The 20,248-nt window shown below is 43.9% G+C and overlaps 1 protein-coding gene across 2 annotated transcripts; it reads left to right on the forward strand.

Moving 5' to 3' along the window:
• The first annotated feature begins 978 nt into the window (after nt 1-978).
• fn1b (fibronectin 1b) lies at nt 979-19,990 on the forward strand. 2 transcript variants are annotated; one of them, XM_055044851.1, is made up of 46 exons: nt 979-1,291; nt 1,461-1,586; nt 1,802-1,933; nt 2,114-2,245; nt 2,335-2,472; nt 2,542-2,688; nt 2,775-2,945; nt 3,092-3,274; nt 3,414-3,590; nt 4,000-4,155; nt 4,277-4,405; nt 4,515-4,658; nt 6,126-6,247; nt 6,710-6,878; nt 6,983-7,159; nt 7,272-7,403; nt 7,523-7,612; nt 7,687-7,881; nt 8,820-9,098; nt 9,225-9,488; nt 9,577-9,671; nt 9,953-10,121; nt 10,304-10,390; nt 10,551-10,742; nt 11,596-11,874; nt 12,126-12,317; nt 12,404-12,493; nt 12,973-13,239; nt 13,343-13,459; nt 13,548-13,709; nt 13,791-13,946; nt 14,035-14,151; nt 14,414-14,683; nt 14,764-14,951; nt 15,041-15,128; nt 15,735-15,914; nt 16,011-16,100; nt 16,486-16,674; nt 16,820-16,909; nt 17,271-17,692; nt 17,771-17,909; nt 18,504-18,659; nt 18,736-18,861; nt 18,946-19,052; nt 19,124-19,210; nt 19,307-19,990. In XM_055044851.1, exons 1-46 carry the CDS (start codon nt 1,150-1,152, stop codon nt 19,382-19,384), a joined length of 7,338 nt encoding a protein of 2,445 aa, XP_054900826.1. In that variant the 5' UTR covers nt 979-1,149; the 3' UTR covers nt 19,385-19,990. The 2 variants fall into 2 exon arrangements, with proteins under 2 accessions (XP_054900826.1, XP_054900825.1); XM_055044850.1 differs by lacking the exon at nt 11,596-11,874.
• The last annotated feature ends 258 nt before the right edge of the window (nt 19,991-20,248 follow it).

A 20,248-nucleotide genomic window follows, 5' to 3' on the forward strand; every position in this document is an offset into this window, starting at 1 on the left:
TTGCAAATAGAATTCTTTGCAAAACCATGTGAAAATGTTACTAAATTACTCATGAGAAATTTTGAGGAAGAAAAAAAGCATTTCTCAAACTCCACAGAAATAATATGTGACCTTTGGCCTCAGTGGGCAGTCTGGCAGGGTTTCACTTCTCCTTATTCATCGGAGTTGTCATAAGTGTGATGTTGTCTAGTAAATTTAATAAATAACAATAATAAAATTATTGTTGATGGTCTAACTGTCTAGCTTGGCCTTGAAGACAGTGAGAACATAAATTCATAAACAGATAATGCATAGATCGGAAATTTTAACACGATGATGAAATACACACAGTAAAGTACACTGGATTTGGAGTTTGGTCCTCAAAAAAAAAAAAAAAAAAAAGATAGATAAGAAATACAAAGATGAAGGTTGGAGCTGATTTTACTGAAGGTCATGTCACGTTACAGTTTGAGTCCAGTCTTAAAAATGCAGCATTTGTGAATGTGATTGACTTTATTTGACCACGCTATAGTCCCACACTCCCTTTAGGGTTTCTTTCTAAAAGGGTGCATATCCTTCACAGAGAAAATAAAATGGCACGTTGCGATAGATGTTAGTCAATACACTGCTGAAATGAATTTGCACAAAAGCAAGTGTGTGAATACATGCTGTCCTTGCACAAAAACACCAGTAGATGGAGGTGGAATAAATATTGTGCTTGTTTCATCAAGCACAAAAAAAAGACTGCTTCCTTGAATTCAGAGCAATTCGTGCGCAAATATTTAGCATCTTTCTGTAGTTCTTACACTCCTTTTTACACCTTACAATCGCTTTTGACTTATTTCATGCAGCGAAAGTGACGGGTGAGTGTTGCTCACACGCAGGAGGATGATCCAGACTCCAGTAAAAGCCCTCCCCTATCCCCCAGTGCCCCGGGGCAGAGCAGCGTCCTGGTATAAAACCGCTCCGCTCCCCTCTCCTCATTCTGGTGCAAAAGCTGCAGACCGAGCTGAGCTGCCTGCAGAGGCTGAAGCTCCAAAACCTCTCCAAGCTTTTGCTTCTACACACCTCCGTCTGCCGTCCTATTTTTTTTTTAGGTGTTCTTTTTCAGTTAAATTTTTTAAATTAATATCATTACCATTTGCATTAAAATCCGTGTCCATCCACAAAATGACGCGTGGCCCGTTGACGGGGTTGCTGGTTGCGCTGTGCGTAAGCAGCGCGGTCCACTGCGCCCCGAAGAAGAGCAAAAGACAGACGGATCAGTATCAGGTGTATCCAGACCCGTATGACGCGTCCGCGCTCTCTCCAGGTAAACACAAGCTGCTGTTGGTCGTGTGTGAGTCCGTGATGCTTTGAAACGTGCAGGGTTGGAATGAAATGTGAGGTGTTGCGTCTGGTGTTGGTTCGAGAAAGATTAAACTTACCCGACTGCAACTTATAATGTGTTATTTCACTTTTTTTTTTTTTAAACTTTGTAGACAGCTGTGAGGAGAATGGTAACACTTACACACGGAACCAGCAGTGGGAGAAACCTTACCGTGGAAGCACATTGGTTTGCACCTGCCATGGAGCTGCAGGGGTCAAGTGCAAAACAAAGCCTGAAGGTCAGTCAAAATCTGAAGTCCACCCCTCCAAGCCAATGTCAACAATTTCAGATGTGTGTGTGTTTTTTTTTTAACAAAAGCACTGATAAGCAAAGTAAAAGGGCTCCAAAGATCCAGATGTTGGATTTGAGTATTTTCACACACATGCAGGACAACGGTCCGAGGCAGGCTCACAATGACTCCTGACCTTTCTGTTTCCTCTGCTTTTGTCTCAGCGGACCAGACCTGCTACGACAAGGACAATGCCCGGACATACCGGGTGGGAGAAATCTACGAGAGACCAAAGGACGGGTTGATGTGGGACTGCACATGCGTTAGCTCTGGGAAAATCAGCTGCACCATAGCATGTGGGTCACACTTTCATTCTGAAGCTCACAGGTCAAATTTCAATGTGAAACGACAGAGGTCTTGTTTATTAATGCTGCATGTCACTGTGTTGCCTTTTAGTGTTAGATGCATTTTCAAGATGCAAAAGCAATATTTGATAAGTCGATCACAAACTGACTGGTCCTTTTTGTGATTGACAGACCGCTGCCATGATAGTGGCAGGTCTTATAAAATCGGGGAGACTTGGCAGAAGCCACATGAGAGCGGTGAATACATGCTGGAGTGTGTTTGTCTCGGGAACAACAAGGGAGAATGGACATGCAAACCTGTGGGTGAGTGTCTCCCCTGACAGCATTAAAACGCTTTTAAGAGCTTAATCCTCAACCATGCGTACCCATTACTTCACTTATTATCTTTGCAGCTGAAAAGTGCTTTGATAGCTACGCCTCATCATCGTATCTGGTTGGCGAGACCTGGGAAAGACCATACCAAGGCTGGATGATGCTGGATTGCACCTGCCTTGGAGAAGGAAATGGGCGTATCAGCTGCACCTCAAGGAGTAAGTACAAATCAAAACTACGCTCAAGCAAATAGGCCTGGCTTGATTTTGTCATTATTTCCGAACCAGATCGTTGCAATGACCCACAAACCAGGAGGTCTTTTCGGATTGGAGACACTTGGACAAAGACTGACCCCAGGGGGAACGCCATGCAGTGCGTGTGCTTGGGTAACGGCAGAGGAGAATCGAGTTGTCAAGGACAGAGCACAGGACGAGGTGAGTTCTGTTAAAGGCAGTCATGTAAACACAAAAAATGTCCTCTAACTTTAGTCCTTGACATCGTTTTAACGATCTGTTAACAGGCGCTGGTGTAACCCACGCTCTGCTGCATCATCATGTGCCCACCACTGAAGGGACCTGCCGCACAGACTCTGGTTCCTCGTACTTTGACGGGCACCGCTGGATCAGAAGCCAGGGCAGCAAGCAGATGTTGTGTACATGTCTGGGCAATGGAGTCAGCTGTCAGGAATGGGGTGAGTATGTTACAATGGAACCAAAAAACTTGCTTCTTACTGAAAACTTGGGTACTGCGGTGGTGAAAATTAAATTTTGCGCAAATTCAATTTTGACTTCTGTCATTTTATGTCTGTTCTGACTTAATTATTTCCTGTTTGTGTAGAGGCCAGGAACCAGGCGTACGGTGGCAATTCTAATGGCCAGCCATGTGTTTTCCCATTTGTCTTCATGGGAAAGACGTACTACTCTTGCACTTCAGATGGACGCACTGACGGGCAGCTCTGGTGCTCCACAACGTCCGACTATGAGAGAGATCAGCGGTATTCCTTCTGTACAGAAAAACTTGGTGAGACTCTCAAACAGAGACGTTGTTTTTATCTTAACAATGACAGTGACTTTGGTGAGGTTTTGTGTTGATGTTTGTCAGTTTCTGGTGTCCAGATTAGAGTTCGGGAGTAACTGAGTAGTTTCTGTGAAAATTGCAGCCGTCGTGGTGACGCAAGGCGGGAACTCCAACGGTGCCCTTTGCCACTTCCCATACCTCTACAGCGGTCGCAACTACACAGACTGTACCACCGATGGCCGCCGTGATGGCATGCGATGGTGCGGTACCACCTACAACTATGACGTGGACCAGCGTTTTGGATTTTGCCCCATGGCTGGTCAGTGTGAGGTGCTTGCTGTACCTCGGATGTTTTGTAGGATTTCCAATAAATTCATAATATTAGGCAAAAAGATTCAAAGTAACTTTATCTGATGTTCATTCCCAGCGGATTGTGTCCTGTGTAATTTAATAACAAGGCGAATCAGAATGGGTTTGAGTTTATCTCACCCAACACACATAGCAGACAGGCTGCTGTAGCTCTTTAGAGTTATTCTCTTCCTATTTTATTAGACTAAATTTTGTTTTTCCAGGGCAAATAATTAATAAATATGAAAAAATTGTTGGTAAAGACTATCAAATCCACAAATGTAGCACAGCTCTAAACTGAATTGTTTGAACTGCGTGTGCAAGAAAAAAAACCCCAAAAATGTTGGTTTTGTAAATTTTATTACTCTTTTCCTAATTAGCCCATGAGGAGGTCTGCACCACCAACGATGGAGTGATGCATCGTGTCGGAGACAAGTGGGACAAACGGCATGACGTCATGGGTCACATGATGGAGTGCACTTGCCTGGGAAATGGCCGTGGAGAGTGGAACTGCATCGCCCACTCGCAGCTGCGAGGTGAGACGACAGACACCATGTAGAGTTGAAATAAAGATGGTTTAAAGTTGTCTTGAGAAGACGCGCATGTGAAAGCTTTCCAGTTTAGGGAGTGAATTCTTGCTTTTCTTGATGTGCTCAGACAACTGCGTTGTTGATGGCTTGACCTACGAAGTCAACCAGCAGTTCTCAAAGCGCCACAACGAGGGCCACATGATGAACTGCACCTGCTTCGGACAGGGACGCGGCTACTGGAAGTGCGACGCCATAGGTCGGTTTGTGGCTCACTGCCTTGGCTGGTGAATACTCCACATTTCCACATCCAACCTTCTCTGTCCAACCAGCTCAACTTTCCCATCTGCTTGGTTTTTCTCTACCAGATCAGTGCAGAGATCAACAAAACAATGTGGTCTACCAGATTGGAGAACAGTGGGACAAAGTCATCAGTGGATATCATTACAGGTGCACTTGCTATGGCAAAGGAAGAGGAGAAATGGGATGCGAACCCCTGCAGTCCTACCCAGGTAAGAGAAAAAGCTCTTGCATAAACATCCGAATTGATCTTATTTGTGGCACCTTTTCGAACACAGCAGAATTGTTTCCTGTGTAGTACACAACACATACATAAAGTCTTCATACACACTTTTAAAATATTTACTTTTGAATGGACAAAAAAAAAATCCTGATTTGCAGGTATTTTCTTTTTTTTTATGTTTTTGGGTGATTTAAGATTCTCTTGCGTAACAGTGGGAAACGCTGACATAAATATGTATCTGTAACTTTAACAGATGCCAACGTCTCTCATGATAAAGTCCTTCATTTCCCACAATCCGATTGGATAGTTTTATAAGCTAGCTCGGTGCCTAGCTCAATTTCTTCTCCACCAGGGAAACCACTGAACACCTATTAGTGCAACGACGTTCAGCCTCAACAGCTTAGTGTTGCGACAAAACTGCGTTTCCTCCTCAGCAGTTGATTGTGCAACACAAGTACACAAACGCAAAAATCTACCTTTGTGGATGTCGGCTTCATGTTCACCTGGACCTCTGAGGAGTGACGTATGTCGGAGGATGTTGGAGGCCCTTAGACCATCTTGGTTTTTGCAGTTTGCAACTTCACCACACGATGTCACTAAATCGTACACGTCATTCCTTTACGTTAACTTGAAGGTTTTTTTCTGTCATGACAACTTACCAAACTGTCAATTATTAATACATTCAAAGCTTAAATGCTTTATTCAGTATTTGCAGTTGTTCTTACCTTATTTTTAGATAATAGATGCCCCATAAATGCTAATTTTTTTTGCAAAGTTACTCACCATCCTATGCTGCATGTAAAACATAGCTCCTGTTCCTGTTTGGTGCATAAATGCTGGATTTGTTGTTTTTTTTTTCACTCTCAGCACCCTTGTCATTTCCTTTAACCTTTGAAGTTTAAAGTTTTTTTTTTCTCCTCCCCCACCTGTTGTTAAGTAATTTTTGTTGTCCTGCTCAGATGAAGTAATTCATCAGACAGGCAAAAGTTTTGGAAAACCTCCTGTCCTTATTTACACAAAAGTTGCCTAAACTGTTACTTTGACCTGAGTCGAGGAGCTAATGTTGACCTGAATTGGGGCAGCTGTGATGCTTATCGTTCCATCAGGGCCCTGTACAGTTTGTGCAGGGCGAACATCCAGCGAGCCCGTGCAATGAGTTCGTATGAGAACGAGGGTGCAAATAAAAAGTGATGAATATAGCACGAAGGTGTCATTTCAGACTGTAAGCCGTCTGTAGGTGTTGAGCCGGTTTAGCGTCGCCTGGTGGTTTGATTCTGACCCAAAACTCTGAATCGTGTAGTTGTAACTCATCAAACAGTCCCCAGGTCTCCACCGTAGGTCACACTGTCATGTGATTCACAAGTCTGTTTTTTTTTTTTTTCTTCATGTAGGCCACATTTTCATTTTGTGCTTTTTATTGATGTTTCTTCAACCATTTGCTGCCGAAACTCCTCAGGCGGCTCAAGACCCGTCCAGGTCCTCATAACAGAAGCAGGAAACCAGCCAGACTCTCACCCCATTCAGTGGAATGTGCCACCGTCTACCCATGTCACCCAGTACATCCTCAAATGGAGACTTGTAAGTCACACTGAGATTTTTAGGAATCTTATCTTTCCTGGTGATTGTTTTTTTTTTTTGTGAGATTTCATATAGTTTGTGGCTAAGAGTTGAAAATGAGGTGGAAAGTCTTTGTTGATTTAGTCCAAAGTTTGAGTCCATGAACTCTGTTGCACACACTGTTGTTCCAGCTAGTTTCCACACATTCCCTGTGCAGGTGAAGCCTTCATTTGAGTGCTTCTTGTCCAAATGTTGCATATGTTTTGTCTCTGAGTTTGGTTCTATGACGGACTGGTAACCTGTCTAGGTTGGACACCGTCTGTCATCAAATGACTTCATTAGTTTAAGTTGAAGAGCTCTCAAAGACGCAGTTAGTTTCATTTAAATGTCTTATGTAAAGCTTCTCAGCGGCATGAGAGTAAATATTCTTTATCGTATACAGACTTGGAAGCCTGTATTTTGTCTTTTTACTCTGTTCTGTAGAAAAACAGTCGCAACCCATGGAGGGAGGTCACCATTCCTGGCCACCTCAACTCCTACACCATCAGTGGACTGCGTCCAGGTGTGACCTACGAGGGTCAGCTGGTCAGCATTATGCACTACGGGCAACGCGAGGTCACACGTTTCGATTTTACAACCGCTTATGGCTCCTGTGAGTTCATTGCAGCGTTTGACCATCTTTCAATGCCATAAAATCAAGAACATTTTCTTAAAGAAAATGTTTTTTTTTCCCCCTACCCAACTAATCTCAAAAAGTGGAGACATGGGAAGGAGAGACGACGCCACCTCCGCCAATTGTGGACATGTCTGAGTCGATAACAGAGATCACCTCCAACAGCTTTGTGGTGTCGTGGACCTCGGCTTCTTCTACCATCTCTGGCTTTAGGTTGGAGTACGAGCTCATCGAGGAGGGATCCTCACCAAAGTACCTGGGTGAGTTTTTGACTCAGAATGATTTGACTTGGAGTTCACATTTAACTGTTTGAGTTGTGTTGTAACTCATAACCTCTCGGGTGTTTCATCAAACCATTTTGTGGTGCTTCAGATGTTCCCCGCACCACCACGTCGGTCACCATCAGCGATCTTGAGCCTGGCCGCAGATACAACGTCAGCGTGTACGAGATGCCCGAGGGAGACGGACATCCGAACCTCATCCTGACCACCTCACAGACCACCGGTTGGAAACATTTCTACCGCTTTTCTTAAATAACGATAACATTGAGAATATGTGAGATTTTATCCAACTTTGTAGAATTTGTTTGCATAACTTCAATAATTTCCTTTTTCCTCTGCCAGCTCCTGACACGCCCACTTTGCTTCCTGTGGATGAGATCACAGAAACCTCCATCCGCATCAGCTGGAGCAGACCTCAGGCTCCGATCACTGGTGACAACGCACTTTCTGCTTTTATTTCTCAAATGTTCGGGCTATGTAAGTCAACTCCATGCTTCTGCTCTCAGGTTACCGCTTGGTTTACACTCCGTCAGAGGAAGGCAGCAGCACGGAGCTCATCCTCCCGGACTCTGAGACTTCAGTGACCCTGGTGGACCTTAGCCCAGGTCTCCTCTACAACGTCAGTATCTATGCTGTGGAGGACAACCTGGAGAGTGAGCCTGTTTCTGTGCGGGTCAGCACGGCCGGCTCGCAAAGACGAGGTACACATTATAAATGGCTGCTTTGCAATATGTTGCAAATATAATAACAGCACAGATAATCAAATTCAGCGCCCATGTTTGAGGCTGGATGGCTCTTTGGTTTAGCTGTTTAGATTTGGAAAAACAATTCTTAAAATGGAAGGTCATTACAACAAGCTGTCAGGTATGAGTTATATAATATAGCTTCATCAGTAACTTAAATATTTTTCTCGTCTTCGCAATCTAAGTTTTGACCAGGATGTGATTTATGAGGGTTCCGCAAAGCCTTCCGAGATTAAGTTCTAACACTTGGAAAGACAAATGCTCATGGAGCCAACACCCCTACTAAAGCACAAACACCTCATAAATCTTTAGCACATTCTTTATAGAAGATCATCATTTCTTTTACTTCCTTGTGGGAAATCTGACACTTTCGTTATGCTTGAAAAATAAAAACAGATGTTGCAGGAAACCTCTATTATTTTCATTCCTTCTGTTGCTTTAGCATTTGCTCTGGATTTTCCACCTTGTTTGAGCCAAACTTTGGCAAAAACTCAACTTGGGAACTGTTAAAACCTTTATTGGAATTACCTTTCAAGTTTGGAATTTGAAAACAAGCTGGATGTTTCCTTTTTGATCGTTATAATCAGTCGTTTCTTTTACTATTACCTTTCTTCGTTATCTAATATCAATATGGTAGAGGTCTTGCAAATATTTTAAAGATCGTTTGCTTCATAATAAAAATAATATGAACATAACAAGTAAAGGAGAACTACTGGGCGACACAGATCATCAAATACCAATGAGGCAAAGGTCTTAGCTGTTCTAAGCCATAAAGTGAGTGTTCATCCATTTAAGAAGTAATGCTAAACAGATGTTTGTTCTCAAGAGTTTCTATAAACGTCATGAGAAACACCTGATATTTAACTATGTGTGACCACATCTTTTCCTTTCCACAGAACAGATCCCGGCTCCGACCGACCTGCAGTTCTATGAGGTTTCAGATTCCAGGATCAGCATCACTTGGACGGGTCCTCCCACCGAGGTCACCGGCTACAGGGTGGTCTTCTCACCAATGGGCCAGGACGGCACCGAGCTGCGGCCCCTTCAGCTGCCCGTTTCCCCCAACGCGTACGTCGAAATCACCCATCTGCAGCCCGGCGTGCTCTACCGCTTCTACATCTACGCCGTCAGAGGGGATTCTGAGAGCCAGCCGCTTGTTGGAGAAAAATCCACCAGTAGGTGGCGCTTTTTTTTTTTTTTTTTTTTTAACTTCAAAGCTCAGATTATGTAAAAAAAAATCATCAGATTACAAAGCACATACTGATTTTTCCACATGAGTTATGTCTTCTTTTCCCCTGCAGAGCCTGACGCACCCACAAATATACGTTTCACTGACATTGGACATGACAGCGCACTGGTCATCTGGGACGCTCCCCGCGCTGTTGTTACTGGTTTCCGCCTCCTCCTGAGCACCGAGGGCTCCAACCCCGTTGAGAGGAGAATTCCCGGAGTGGTCACACAGTACCCATTGAAGAATTTGCGCCCAGACACACGGTACATGGCGGAGTTACACTCTGTGCAGGACAACGTGCTGAGCGAGGGAACCACTGAATATTTCACTACTGGTCAGTTGAAATGGATAAAAACTTTCACCCCAGACTAGAATGTATTTTTGTGTGGAGGTTTTTCTCATCTCTTCTGTCCCGTTTCCAGCTCCTCGAATGGGAAATGCTCCTCCTTTCAGCACAGAGGTCACAGACACTTCCATCATTATCAGCTGGATACCTGTCCGCAGATTCAGCTACAAGGTAGGTCATCGGCGTTTTGCTCCGATAACTCCAAAACTGTCGCCGCTTTTATGCATCAATGACAAGCTACATCTCCATCTTCAATGTATGAAGCTGATTAGTTGATTAGTTGGGCTACTAACCCCAGGAGATTAGTTGTTTGCTGAAATGTCACGGCTGCAAACACTTTACAAAATGTCAATTCTTTCTTTTTTGGTCAGTTGTGAGCAGATTTTAGATACTGTGCTAAATTTTATGAGTGTCTGCTGATGATCAGAATGTTTTCTCTTTGCTTTCTTCAGCTTTCTGTGCTCCCGAGTGAGGAAGGCGAATCTCCTAGAGAAGAGACCTCGGACTCCGGGCGTATTGACATCAGTGGTCTGTTCCCAGGAACTCAGTACACCTACAGCGTTCAACCCATATTCAACGGCCGCAACCGTGGAAACCCCATCACCCGCAACGTTGTCACCAGTGCGTCTGTATTTCATTTCACTGGAGGAAAAACACAGTCCTGATAACACCTGCTCAACATGAATCTTTGTTAAAGTGTTTATAACCAGGATGATGTAATGCTTGTGTGAGCCAATGCAGCACTGTTTAAACAATTTGGCAGGACCTTAACAGCTGCATAAGATCCTTTTTCTCCTGTGCAGCTGTGTCTCCTCCAACTGACCTCAGAGTGGTGTCCAACCCGGACACGGGAGATCTGACCGTCTACTGGATAGCCTCCACAACACCAGGTAAATATTGACTAAGCACCCCACGCACCGCCAAGCTGTTGGATGGGACCAAGTCTAGACCTTGGCTTTAGATCCCTAATCCACCTGGACAAAGGTCTCTATTACCTCTTTCTCAGGGTCATATATCAATGTGTCCATTTCACTCCCCTATTCTCCGCAGGGATCTCTGGCTACAGAGTGACAAGTACGCCAACCAGTGGCCACAGAGGGAACTTTTTGGAGGAGTTTGTGGCAGCGGATCAAAACACATGCCTTCTAGAAAACCTCAATCTGGGGGTGGAGTACAACGTCAGCGTCTTCACTCTCAAGGGACCAGTGGAGAGCGTACCGATATCCACCGTTGTGACCCCAGGTAGAGCCACCAGGAAGGCATCTTCCCCTGTTAACCACACAGCTGTGCCAAAAGAGTCTGTTAATAGGCAGATTGGTTTATTATTCAGATAATCTGAAGCTGTATCTTTGTTCTCATCTTTGGGCCAAAGTTTCAAACCAAAAATCTCAAAGCTATATGTTAGGAACAAAACCTAAAGAAGACATGTTAACCATGGTGTTAACATGTCTTCACCTTTCAAGAAGCCTGATTTTCTGTAATTGTGGTAAGGCTCCTGTTTTTCAGGTAACTGTATATAAGTAAAAATATCTTGTGGATGAACAGAATCTGAAAGTTCTACTTTTAAGAATCTGGGAAAAAATCAAACCCTCTTTAAAAGACCATAAGAAAGGTTGATTCTTATTACAATGAAGTGGAGGATAAAGCAAAAATGTTTTTATTTTGGGTTAGGGTTTGGTACAACAAAAACCACTCTTAGTTGTTTTCTATCTCATGCAAGGACAATGTTTGTCAAACATAATGCGAGACATTAAAAACCTTCAAGAAGGTTTTAAATCTTTGTGCAATTGCTAAATACTAAAACTAACATGGACACTGACTGAGGTGTGAACTGCATGAAGATCACAGTTAATAAATGATGGGATCAAATTTTCCAGCATGGCCAATAACTTTAAACATTGCATGCATTTTTCATTTTCATCGATGGTTATTGTTAATTGTTTTTCTCATTTGCTGTGTTGTTATTTGGCATGGCTTCTGTCACACAATGCTTCTCTTACTGCTTTAGTTGGAATGACACGTTGCTGATGTAATTCTATTCTCCTTTCTGTCTGATTTTTGCTTGTGCTTGGGAACCGGTCTAACCCCTTTTCAGAAATCCCCGTCCCAACTCACGTTGACTTCGTCGACGTTACTGACACCACCATTGGCCTGCGCTGGATCCCTGTAAACTTTACCGCCATCACTGCTTACCGCGTAACGGTAGTAACCTCAGGCGAGAGCATGCCCATCTTTCAAGATATGTTGGACGTGTCTGCTGGTTATTACACGATTCACGGCTTGGAGCCCGGCGTGGACTATGACATCACTATCGTCACAGTTACAGAGGAGGGAGAGAGCAAGCCGACCACATACACAAAACAAACAGAAGCTGGTGATTTTTTTTTTACCACTTAATTAAAGGGGAGGGACGGGAAATTGATTTTGAGAGACATGACAACACACTCTGCATTTTATTTGCTTGACCCTTGTGTCAACTTTTACGTGCAAATACAGATTCCTAGCAAAATCAGATTTATTCTTTTTATCCATTCATATGCCTTTTGTTGAATTTAGCTATAAAATATGCATCTCGCTTAACTAATGTCTTATTGATACGTAACCTTCAATTTTTCATTCTTCCAGCTGTACCAGCTCCAACTAACTTGCAGTTTGGAGGTGTGGGTCCGGACCACATCCGGGTGACGTGGACCATCCCCAACATCGCCACGCCCAGTGAAATTTCTCGTTTTGTAATCCGCTACCACCCCGTGAACACGGACAACGATGTAAAGGAAGTCAATGTTGGTGGCGCCACTAACACCTTCCTGCTGCAGAGTGAGGCAACACGCAACTTATGGTGTCTGTTGAAAAACCAAAATTACATGTTGCAATCATTATTATTTCTCATTTTTTCTATAAAGACCTGCAGCCCAACACAGAGTACCGTATCGGTGTTGTCTGCGTCTACGGTGAACGAGAAAGTGAACCTGCTACAGGGACTCAGAGAACAAGTGAGTATTGTAGAGTATTGTAGAGTAGGCCGTCTTATGAAAGGTGATGTGAAAGCTGACGGAAACTGACAAAAAACGAAAACCTCAATTTTCATCAATTATATGATGAAAACTATAAGAAAACTAAATTTTCATGTAGTTTAGTCCCTGCAGGATACAATCAGTGGATTTACATTGTTCTTAATCAAACCAGTTCTTCAGACTTTATGAAAGTCTTTGAGAGAATTTATGTGAATCTTAACCACTGTTAGATGAAAACCCAATGAACAGGAGATGGGTAATCTCTTAAAGACGTAACTTTCTGATATTGCTCGTCCGCTCAGGATTTTGCTTTAATTTCTTTTTTTCTTCTCTCTTGTCCTCATTTATTAATTTGAAACAACCTCTAAGTCATCTCAAACCTTTGTTTTAGATTTCTTTCCAGATTTATTTTTATGCTGACTTCCAGTTCAGCTCAATTTTCTAAAACCTCCTTCCAGTTCTGGACTCGCCGACTGACCTGCGTTTCACCGACATCCGGACCAACTCCTTCACTGTTCAGTGGCAGGCTCCCATAGCTCCTATCACAGGCTACCGGTTTCGGTACCAGAAGACAAGTGGTGGGCGAGCCAAGGACGACAGGCTCCCCCCATCCAAGAACCACTTCACTGTGACCGGACTGGAACCCGAGGCTGAATACATGATATACGTGTATGCTGTCTATGGCAATGAGGAAAGTCAACCTCTAACTGGAACACAAGCCACCAGTAAGTTTTTTTATTTGTTTTTTTGAAGTGGGATCCTGCAGCTTGATCCTGTAATCTTTGATTATTACAAATGTTAATCTTTTACCTCTTTACTGCTTTTCAGTCTCTGATGCACCCACTGATCTTGAGGTAACATCGTCCACACCTACCAGCATCACCATCCGCTGGGACGCCCCTTCTGTCGAAGTGAAGAACTACAGGATCACCTACGGGGGCACAAGTGTGTAGCTGTGATTAATTTCCAAAGTTGGTCCACACTTCGCCAAAATGCAAAGTTTCACAGTAACATTTTGTTTATTTGCTTGTAGGTGGCGAATCTCCCCAAGAGTTTACAATCCCAGGCTCTCAGACCACCGCCATCATCACCGGGCTGAGGCCCGGCACTGACTACACCATCACGGTTTACGCCGTCACGGCACGAGGAGACAGCCCAGCCTCCAACAGACCTGTCTACATAACACACAGGACAGGTATTATGATGTGAACAAAAAAAACAAAAAACTGTTTGTTAGAAGGGATCTAGACGTTTCATTAATTCCCATTTTATTTAGATACCGAACCCCCCACTGACATGAGGGTCACCGATGTGACCGACAACGGCATTAAAGTGCGCTGGTCTCCGCCTCAGGGTCCAGTCAGAGGCTACAGAGTCACAGTTGCCCCCAAGAATGGTTTGGGACCGTCCTACTCTGAAGTCGTGGCTCCCCGTAAGATATGCTATGTTCTTACGTAACATTCGTAAATACTTAATGTTATCTTCCTCAAAAACTGACCTATTTTATTTTTGCTTTGCAGAGACGACAGAAAAGTCTTTCGTAGGTCTGATGCCCACAGTTGAGTACGTTGTCAGCGTTTTTGCCTTGGGCAGTGGTGGACAACCCTCTTCTCCTGTTGTGGAGAACGCTTTCACTGGTTAGTTTAATTCAAACATCTAAAACTGGTGCAAGAAAAGGACTGCTTTGATAAAGAAAATTACGTCAGATGCTGTTAAGAGGCTTGCAATGACATTCACATGTAATAGAAAGCATACGTTAAATGTGGCGTATGGGAGTTTAAAAAATCTTGTGGTGTTAATCTCATTTTGGGAACAGGGTAAAAGTAGATGATGCGCAAAGCATGTTATCACTCAAGCTTTGCCATGAAAGGAATATTTCATCCTCCGTCTTTGTTGCAGCCATGGATCATCCCAAGGATCTGATCTTCTCCGACATCGACTCCACCTCCATGCGCATCACGTGGGAAAGCCCCGAAGGCACGGTGACGTCTTACCGCGTTTTGTACTCAAGCTCAGAGGAGGGAGAGAGAGAACTTCGCCCGGCTCCCACAGGTGATCATGACAGCGCTGTGCTAAAAAATCTCCGTCCTGGAACCGAGTACACAGTGAAGGTCATCGCCTACAACGGCCGGACTCCCAGCACACCTCTAGTGGGAACCCAAGCAACAGGTAGAAATTCAGGAAACATATTCCTATGCAGGACTCGCAGACATGCAAGCTTAATGTTTGCTGTGGTGACTTTGTTTTAGTCATCCCTCCACCGACCAACATGATGGTCTCTGAGGTTGGACCGTCTTTCTTCACGATTACGTGGCAGGCTCCAAACGCCCGCCTGACCGGCTACCGTGTGGTCGTCACCCCGAAGAATATCAACAGCCCCCGCAAAGAAATGAACGTTGCCCCAGATACCACGCGTGTCGTTGTACCAGGGCTTATGGTAAACAATGTTCTTGTACATGAATGAAAACTGAGATAAATACACTTTACTCAGTGCTGGCATGTCAGTAATATGTGTTTGTCCTTTAGGTTGCAACAACATATCAGATTCAGGTCTATGCCTTGAAGAACTCTGTCACCAGCAGACCACTGGAAGGAGAGGCAACCACACTGGAAGGTCTGTGGCTTCTTTACTTCCCAAAATGTGTTCATCCTTTGCTTGCCAAAAGGAAGCCATTTTGTAATCTTCATTAGTGGTTAATATTAAGAGTTTCTTTCTTTTTCTTTTTGGCTTCATCTGAGCCACAGAGGCCCTGGTCAGAGCCATTAGTGGAGTTATTGTTGGCACCAGCTTTATGGCCTTTGTTTTTATCTCGTCTTTTAAACAATTTCTGAACCATGAATTCTGTGTTTGCCTTTTTCTCTTCTAAACTCCCGCCCTCAGCAATAACTTTTCACATAATACGATCTAAATCTGACAATCTCATTGGATTAGGATTAGTTTGCTTCATTTACACTAAATTTTGACCACTTTGAATTCAATAGACCAAGATGTGAATTGGATTTGTTTTTCTTGTAACAGAGGAAATGAGCTTTTTGTTGTAAACCGGTGGCATAGAATAATACATTTTTAAAAGCGTAACCTATTACTGGCAGGTCAGAGGGAAGAGACCTCTATGAAAGATTACTGAAACAGCAGGCAAAACATAAAGAAATGACAGATGACTCTTAAACTGTTACATTTGTAGAGCTCACTGATCTGTTGGTAATTTGGTCAATGCAGAGGTCAGTTCTCCTCGCCGTGTGCGAATCATCGATTCGAAGGAAACCTCTTTGACTTTGAGTTGGCGCTCCAAGGGGGAGACGATCACTGGCTTCCTTCTTGAAGCTACGCCTATGAGTGGATCTCGTGACACCATCAGAAGGACCATCCCAGGAGACACATACACCTACACTTTGACCGGTAGACCTCGTCTCTCAGCTACATGAACCGGTTCGTTGTCTGAAGTGATTTGTTGAATGGGTCTCGCTTCACAGTGTGCGTTTTTGTGTTTTTCAGGTCTGCGGCCAGGAACCTCTTATTCCATTAACTTGTATACTCTGAATGGAAACACAAGGAGCGCTCCGTTCACTCTCCGGGGTGATACAGGTATAAAACGAGTCTGTGTGCCTTGTCTTTTAAACCTTGGGAAGCATCGGTGTGGCCATAATTTGACCTTCATAATCACATATGGACATGGTTGAATAAAAAGAGTGATGCACAATAAAAAATACGCTTTCTCTTGAGTAGGTGTAAAGTTAAATTATTTCATTTTTTACACACAGTTTGTTAGTAGTAAGACTTGGACTACACCAACATTCACAATAACAACACTTACTGAATTTGTTGTAAAACTTTACAAAGTTGATTTATTTGAGGTATACCTTCCTTTTATAAAAATGGATCCCAGTTTTCATTGATGTTTTAGCTTATCAGAACAAAAGTTTTTGAAAATAGTTCATGACGCATGATTTTTTCTTTTTCTTCTTCACAGTAAAACCTGTGGTCCAGGCTCCTACCGGCCTCCAGTTAACATCCATGACCCCCACATCCATTTCCTTCACCTGGCAGCCTCCTCCCACACAAATCACCGGATACTACATCACCTACGAAGAGACTGGAAGAGCCCCACAGGAGCTCATCCCACAACCCCACGCTGGCCAAAACTACGCCACCATAACTCGTACGTCCAAATCATTTCTTGTCCAAGTAATGGAATCTAATTTCAGAGTGAAATAGTACCAAAGTCGTCTTAAAATAGCCACCCTTAGTATATTTTTTTGACACTAATGAATTAACCGAACGTGACATATGATGTTTCTGTTCAGGTCTGAAACCAAACACAGACTACATCATCAAGATCATCGTCATCCAGAGCGGACAGAGGAGCACACCTCTGGTGGGAAGGATCAGAACTCGTAAGTATTCAGAATATTTACCTTTTATATTAAAAACAAAGTGGTTGCAGGTAAATGAGTTGAAAAATGTCATGTTTGAGCCTCTGCTTGTATTTGCTCAAATGCATTTTTTTAAAATTTGCTGTAGGAAGCCTACAGTCAAGCAGTGTTTGGCTCTTAAAAACATAATAGTTTGAATGTCTTCACAAATGTCATTCAAAAATATATGCGTGTGTTTGCAACGCTATGTCATGAAACAAAAGTTGAGTTTCAGTCCAAAGCTGCAGATGTGCTGCGTCCTGAGTGGCTGCGATAAATTAGCTGCACCGTCGCTCTGCCTCATCTAACCGGCTTGCTTCCCTAACCCGTCTCTCCCGCCCAGAGTCAGACTCCCTGCGTCCCCAGCCTCTGCCGCCGCCGTACCGCCCCGGGGCCGGCGACCGGCTGGATGTGCCCGAAACTGACTTAGACAACCAAGTCCAGTTTACAGGACCCAACCAGGATGTAGTTGGGGGTCAAAGCCAGCATGTGGAGTTCACAGAGTTTAACAATGGAGGCAACCCGCAGTCACCCAGTGAGCAAGTCCGTGAGCCCCTGGTCTTTGTCCCTCTCCCCGATGCAGAAGGCCGTAGACAGCCTGTTGTGAGGCTCAAATTTCCCATCAGAGCCTCGCTTTTTAATCAGACAGGACTGCCACAGGAAGCCCAGACTCAAACCAGCATCTCCTGGAAGCCCTACAGGCAGAGCAATGCCTACTTCCTGTCCTGCAATCCCCTCACAAGCAGAAATGAGAAGATGTTCACGGTAAGAAGTGAGACCCAAAAGATTTCAGTCAACGCAGCATGCAGCTCATTTCAAATTCAATCAATTCTCGATCTCCAGGTCCGCCTGCCAGGCACAGCCACCACCGCCACCCTGATAGGACTCACTCCTGGAGAAGACTATAACGTGATAGTGGAGGCGCTGCTGGGAGCGCTCAAACAGAAGATTCTGGAGCAGAAGGTCACCGCCGGAAACACAAGTAAGCTCAGTGTTCAGGGAAATAGCGATGGACTCCAAATAGGACAAAACAAAAATGTTTTAAAATATAGCCTCTCTGATCCGTTTGGGGAAATATGGAGCAGAAACAGACTCATAGTCGTTACTGCTGTAATGACATTAAATGTTGGGGTAAAATATTACAAACATTAGAAACGATTTTTATCTTACGTAAAAGATGACGTAAAAAAATAATAAATTATATTCTTTAACATTAATTAAATTTGTTGCCGAATTTTTCTTCTTTTTTTAATTCTACTTGTCAGCAAAGACTTTAGCACATGGATGTAGTTCAGAAATGATGATGCTTACCAAGTTAGCCAGATTTATAGTTCTAGAATTGCTGAAGCAATACAACAGAAATGTCAAAATCCTGTTCTTTTCAACCAGAAAATTCTCACAAGAAGAATCCTAAACATGGTTAAACACTCAACATAAATATGAAACAATTTGCAGATCGGATTTCATATTTCTGGAGACTTGCTTGAATCTTAAAATCAAGTTCATAAGCAGAGTACAAAAATGATGTTGATCTCTGATGTCCCATTTTTGCTTCTCCATCCTGACCCTCTGCCAGTATCGAGCGGAGTCCCCTCCACCAACGAGCCATGCTACGATGCCTTCACTGCCACCTACCACGACGTCGGAGGCGAATGGGAGCGCATGTCCGAGACGGGCTTCAAGCTGTGGTGCCGGTGCCTGGGCGGCGGTCACTTTCGATGCGATTCGTCGAGTAAGTTTTGCTCACGCGTGAACACAACCGAGCGGGTTTCTCTCGACCTCCGTAACGGTTTCGTCTTGTACTGCAGAGTGGTGCCACGACAACGGCGTGAACTACCGCATCGGCGAGCAGTGGGATCGCCAGGCCGAGAACGGACACCTCATGAGCTGCACCTGCTTGGGGAACGGCAAAGGAGAATTTAAGTGTGAACCACGTAAGGCTTCTTTCACGCCATTTTCTGATGCGGTGAGGCGTTTCCAATAGAGCTGAGTTTCCCTGTGCGCGCCTTTCCACGCAGACGCGTCAGTGTGTTATGATGAAGGCAAAACCTACCAGGTGGGCAGCCAGTGGCAGAAGGAGTACCTGGGCTCTATCTGCACCTGCACTTGCGATGGAGGACAACAGGTTTGACAAATCAAGCTTCCATTCATTTGTTAGATGGAGCCTTAATTGACGCGCATGCTTGTGCCTCACAGGGATGGCGGTGCGAGAACTGCCGCAGACCAGGCTCTGACGTCACCCTGTTGGAGTCTACTAGATACGGAGAAAACACGCTTCGAAAAGTGAGATGAATATTATCGTATTCTTTTGCAGGTGTTGAATATAATTCCTTTCGCCAACCCCTCGTGTCGACGCTGCGCTCCTCTTTTATGTTGCAGAACATCCATTGCCCCATCGAGTGCCTGCGACCCGAGCTGCTGGCGGATGGAATCGCTCATCAAAACGCTCAGGAGTAACTCCTCGTACTGTCACGTGACTCCCGCTTTCACCGCCTCAGTTGCTGCACTGTCCCACCTCGTCAGTGTGACTGCATTATCACTTTCCACGGCACACTCACGAAGCTTCCTGCCCTGCTGCCTGATCTGTTCAGATCTCTTTTGCAAGCCAGTCAGTTCACTGTTGAAGACACCTGCCTCATGACTGAACTGAGGCCTCTAGTGACCCATTACAGCTCCATGTAAATAAGGTTATCAAGGCTACTTATCCAGCTGGCATTTGTTTTCCATTTGACATGTTTTGGATCTACTCATCATAAAACATTGTCACAAAGTAAGCACTGTTTAAGAATTCAAGTAGTTATTAGCGTTTTTATCTGTCTACAGGGACCTGGTTCTTTCTGTAACCCTTCAAGTGTGAAGGGTCGCACTGTGTGATTGACAAACTTTAGACATCTTTTTTTTTTTTAAACCAGTTCATCCCTTTAATCACGGTATTCGAATGTTTGAGCTCGGCTTTGAGAATGTGAACCGGTCTATTTTTGTACTTTGTCAGCGCCAATGTTGTGTTTGTCTTTGACAAAAGTCCCTTGTTTTAATAAAGCTGGAGAGATTCTAAATTGTGAATATTGTGTGATCATCTATGCCATAGTTTTTGTTCTGCATACAAACAGAAACTTGGACACCATGGGAAAAACTTAACTTTTTTTTTCAGATGGAAAGCACTGATGTCTTGTATAAACAGATTTTTTTTCTGGATATTCAGTTTGCATGCTAACAAACCTGGGCTTTTTGGCATGCAATCAACTGTGTAACATTCATTTTGTTCATTTGTTGCCAACTTTAAATTAGTATAAAAACACTCAGATAAGCTGATTTTTAAAT

Source organism: Poeciliopsis prolifica, unplaced genomic scaffold (genome assembly GCF_027474105.1).
Source record: "Poeciliopsis prolifica strain line A6 unplaced genomic scaffold, Auburn_PproV2 SCAFFOLD021, whole genome shotgun sequence".
NCBI lineage: Eukaryota > Metazoa > Chordata > Actinopteri > Cyprinodontiformes > Poeciliidae > Poeciliopsis > Poeciliopsis prolifica.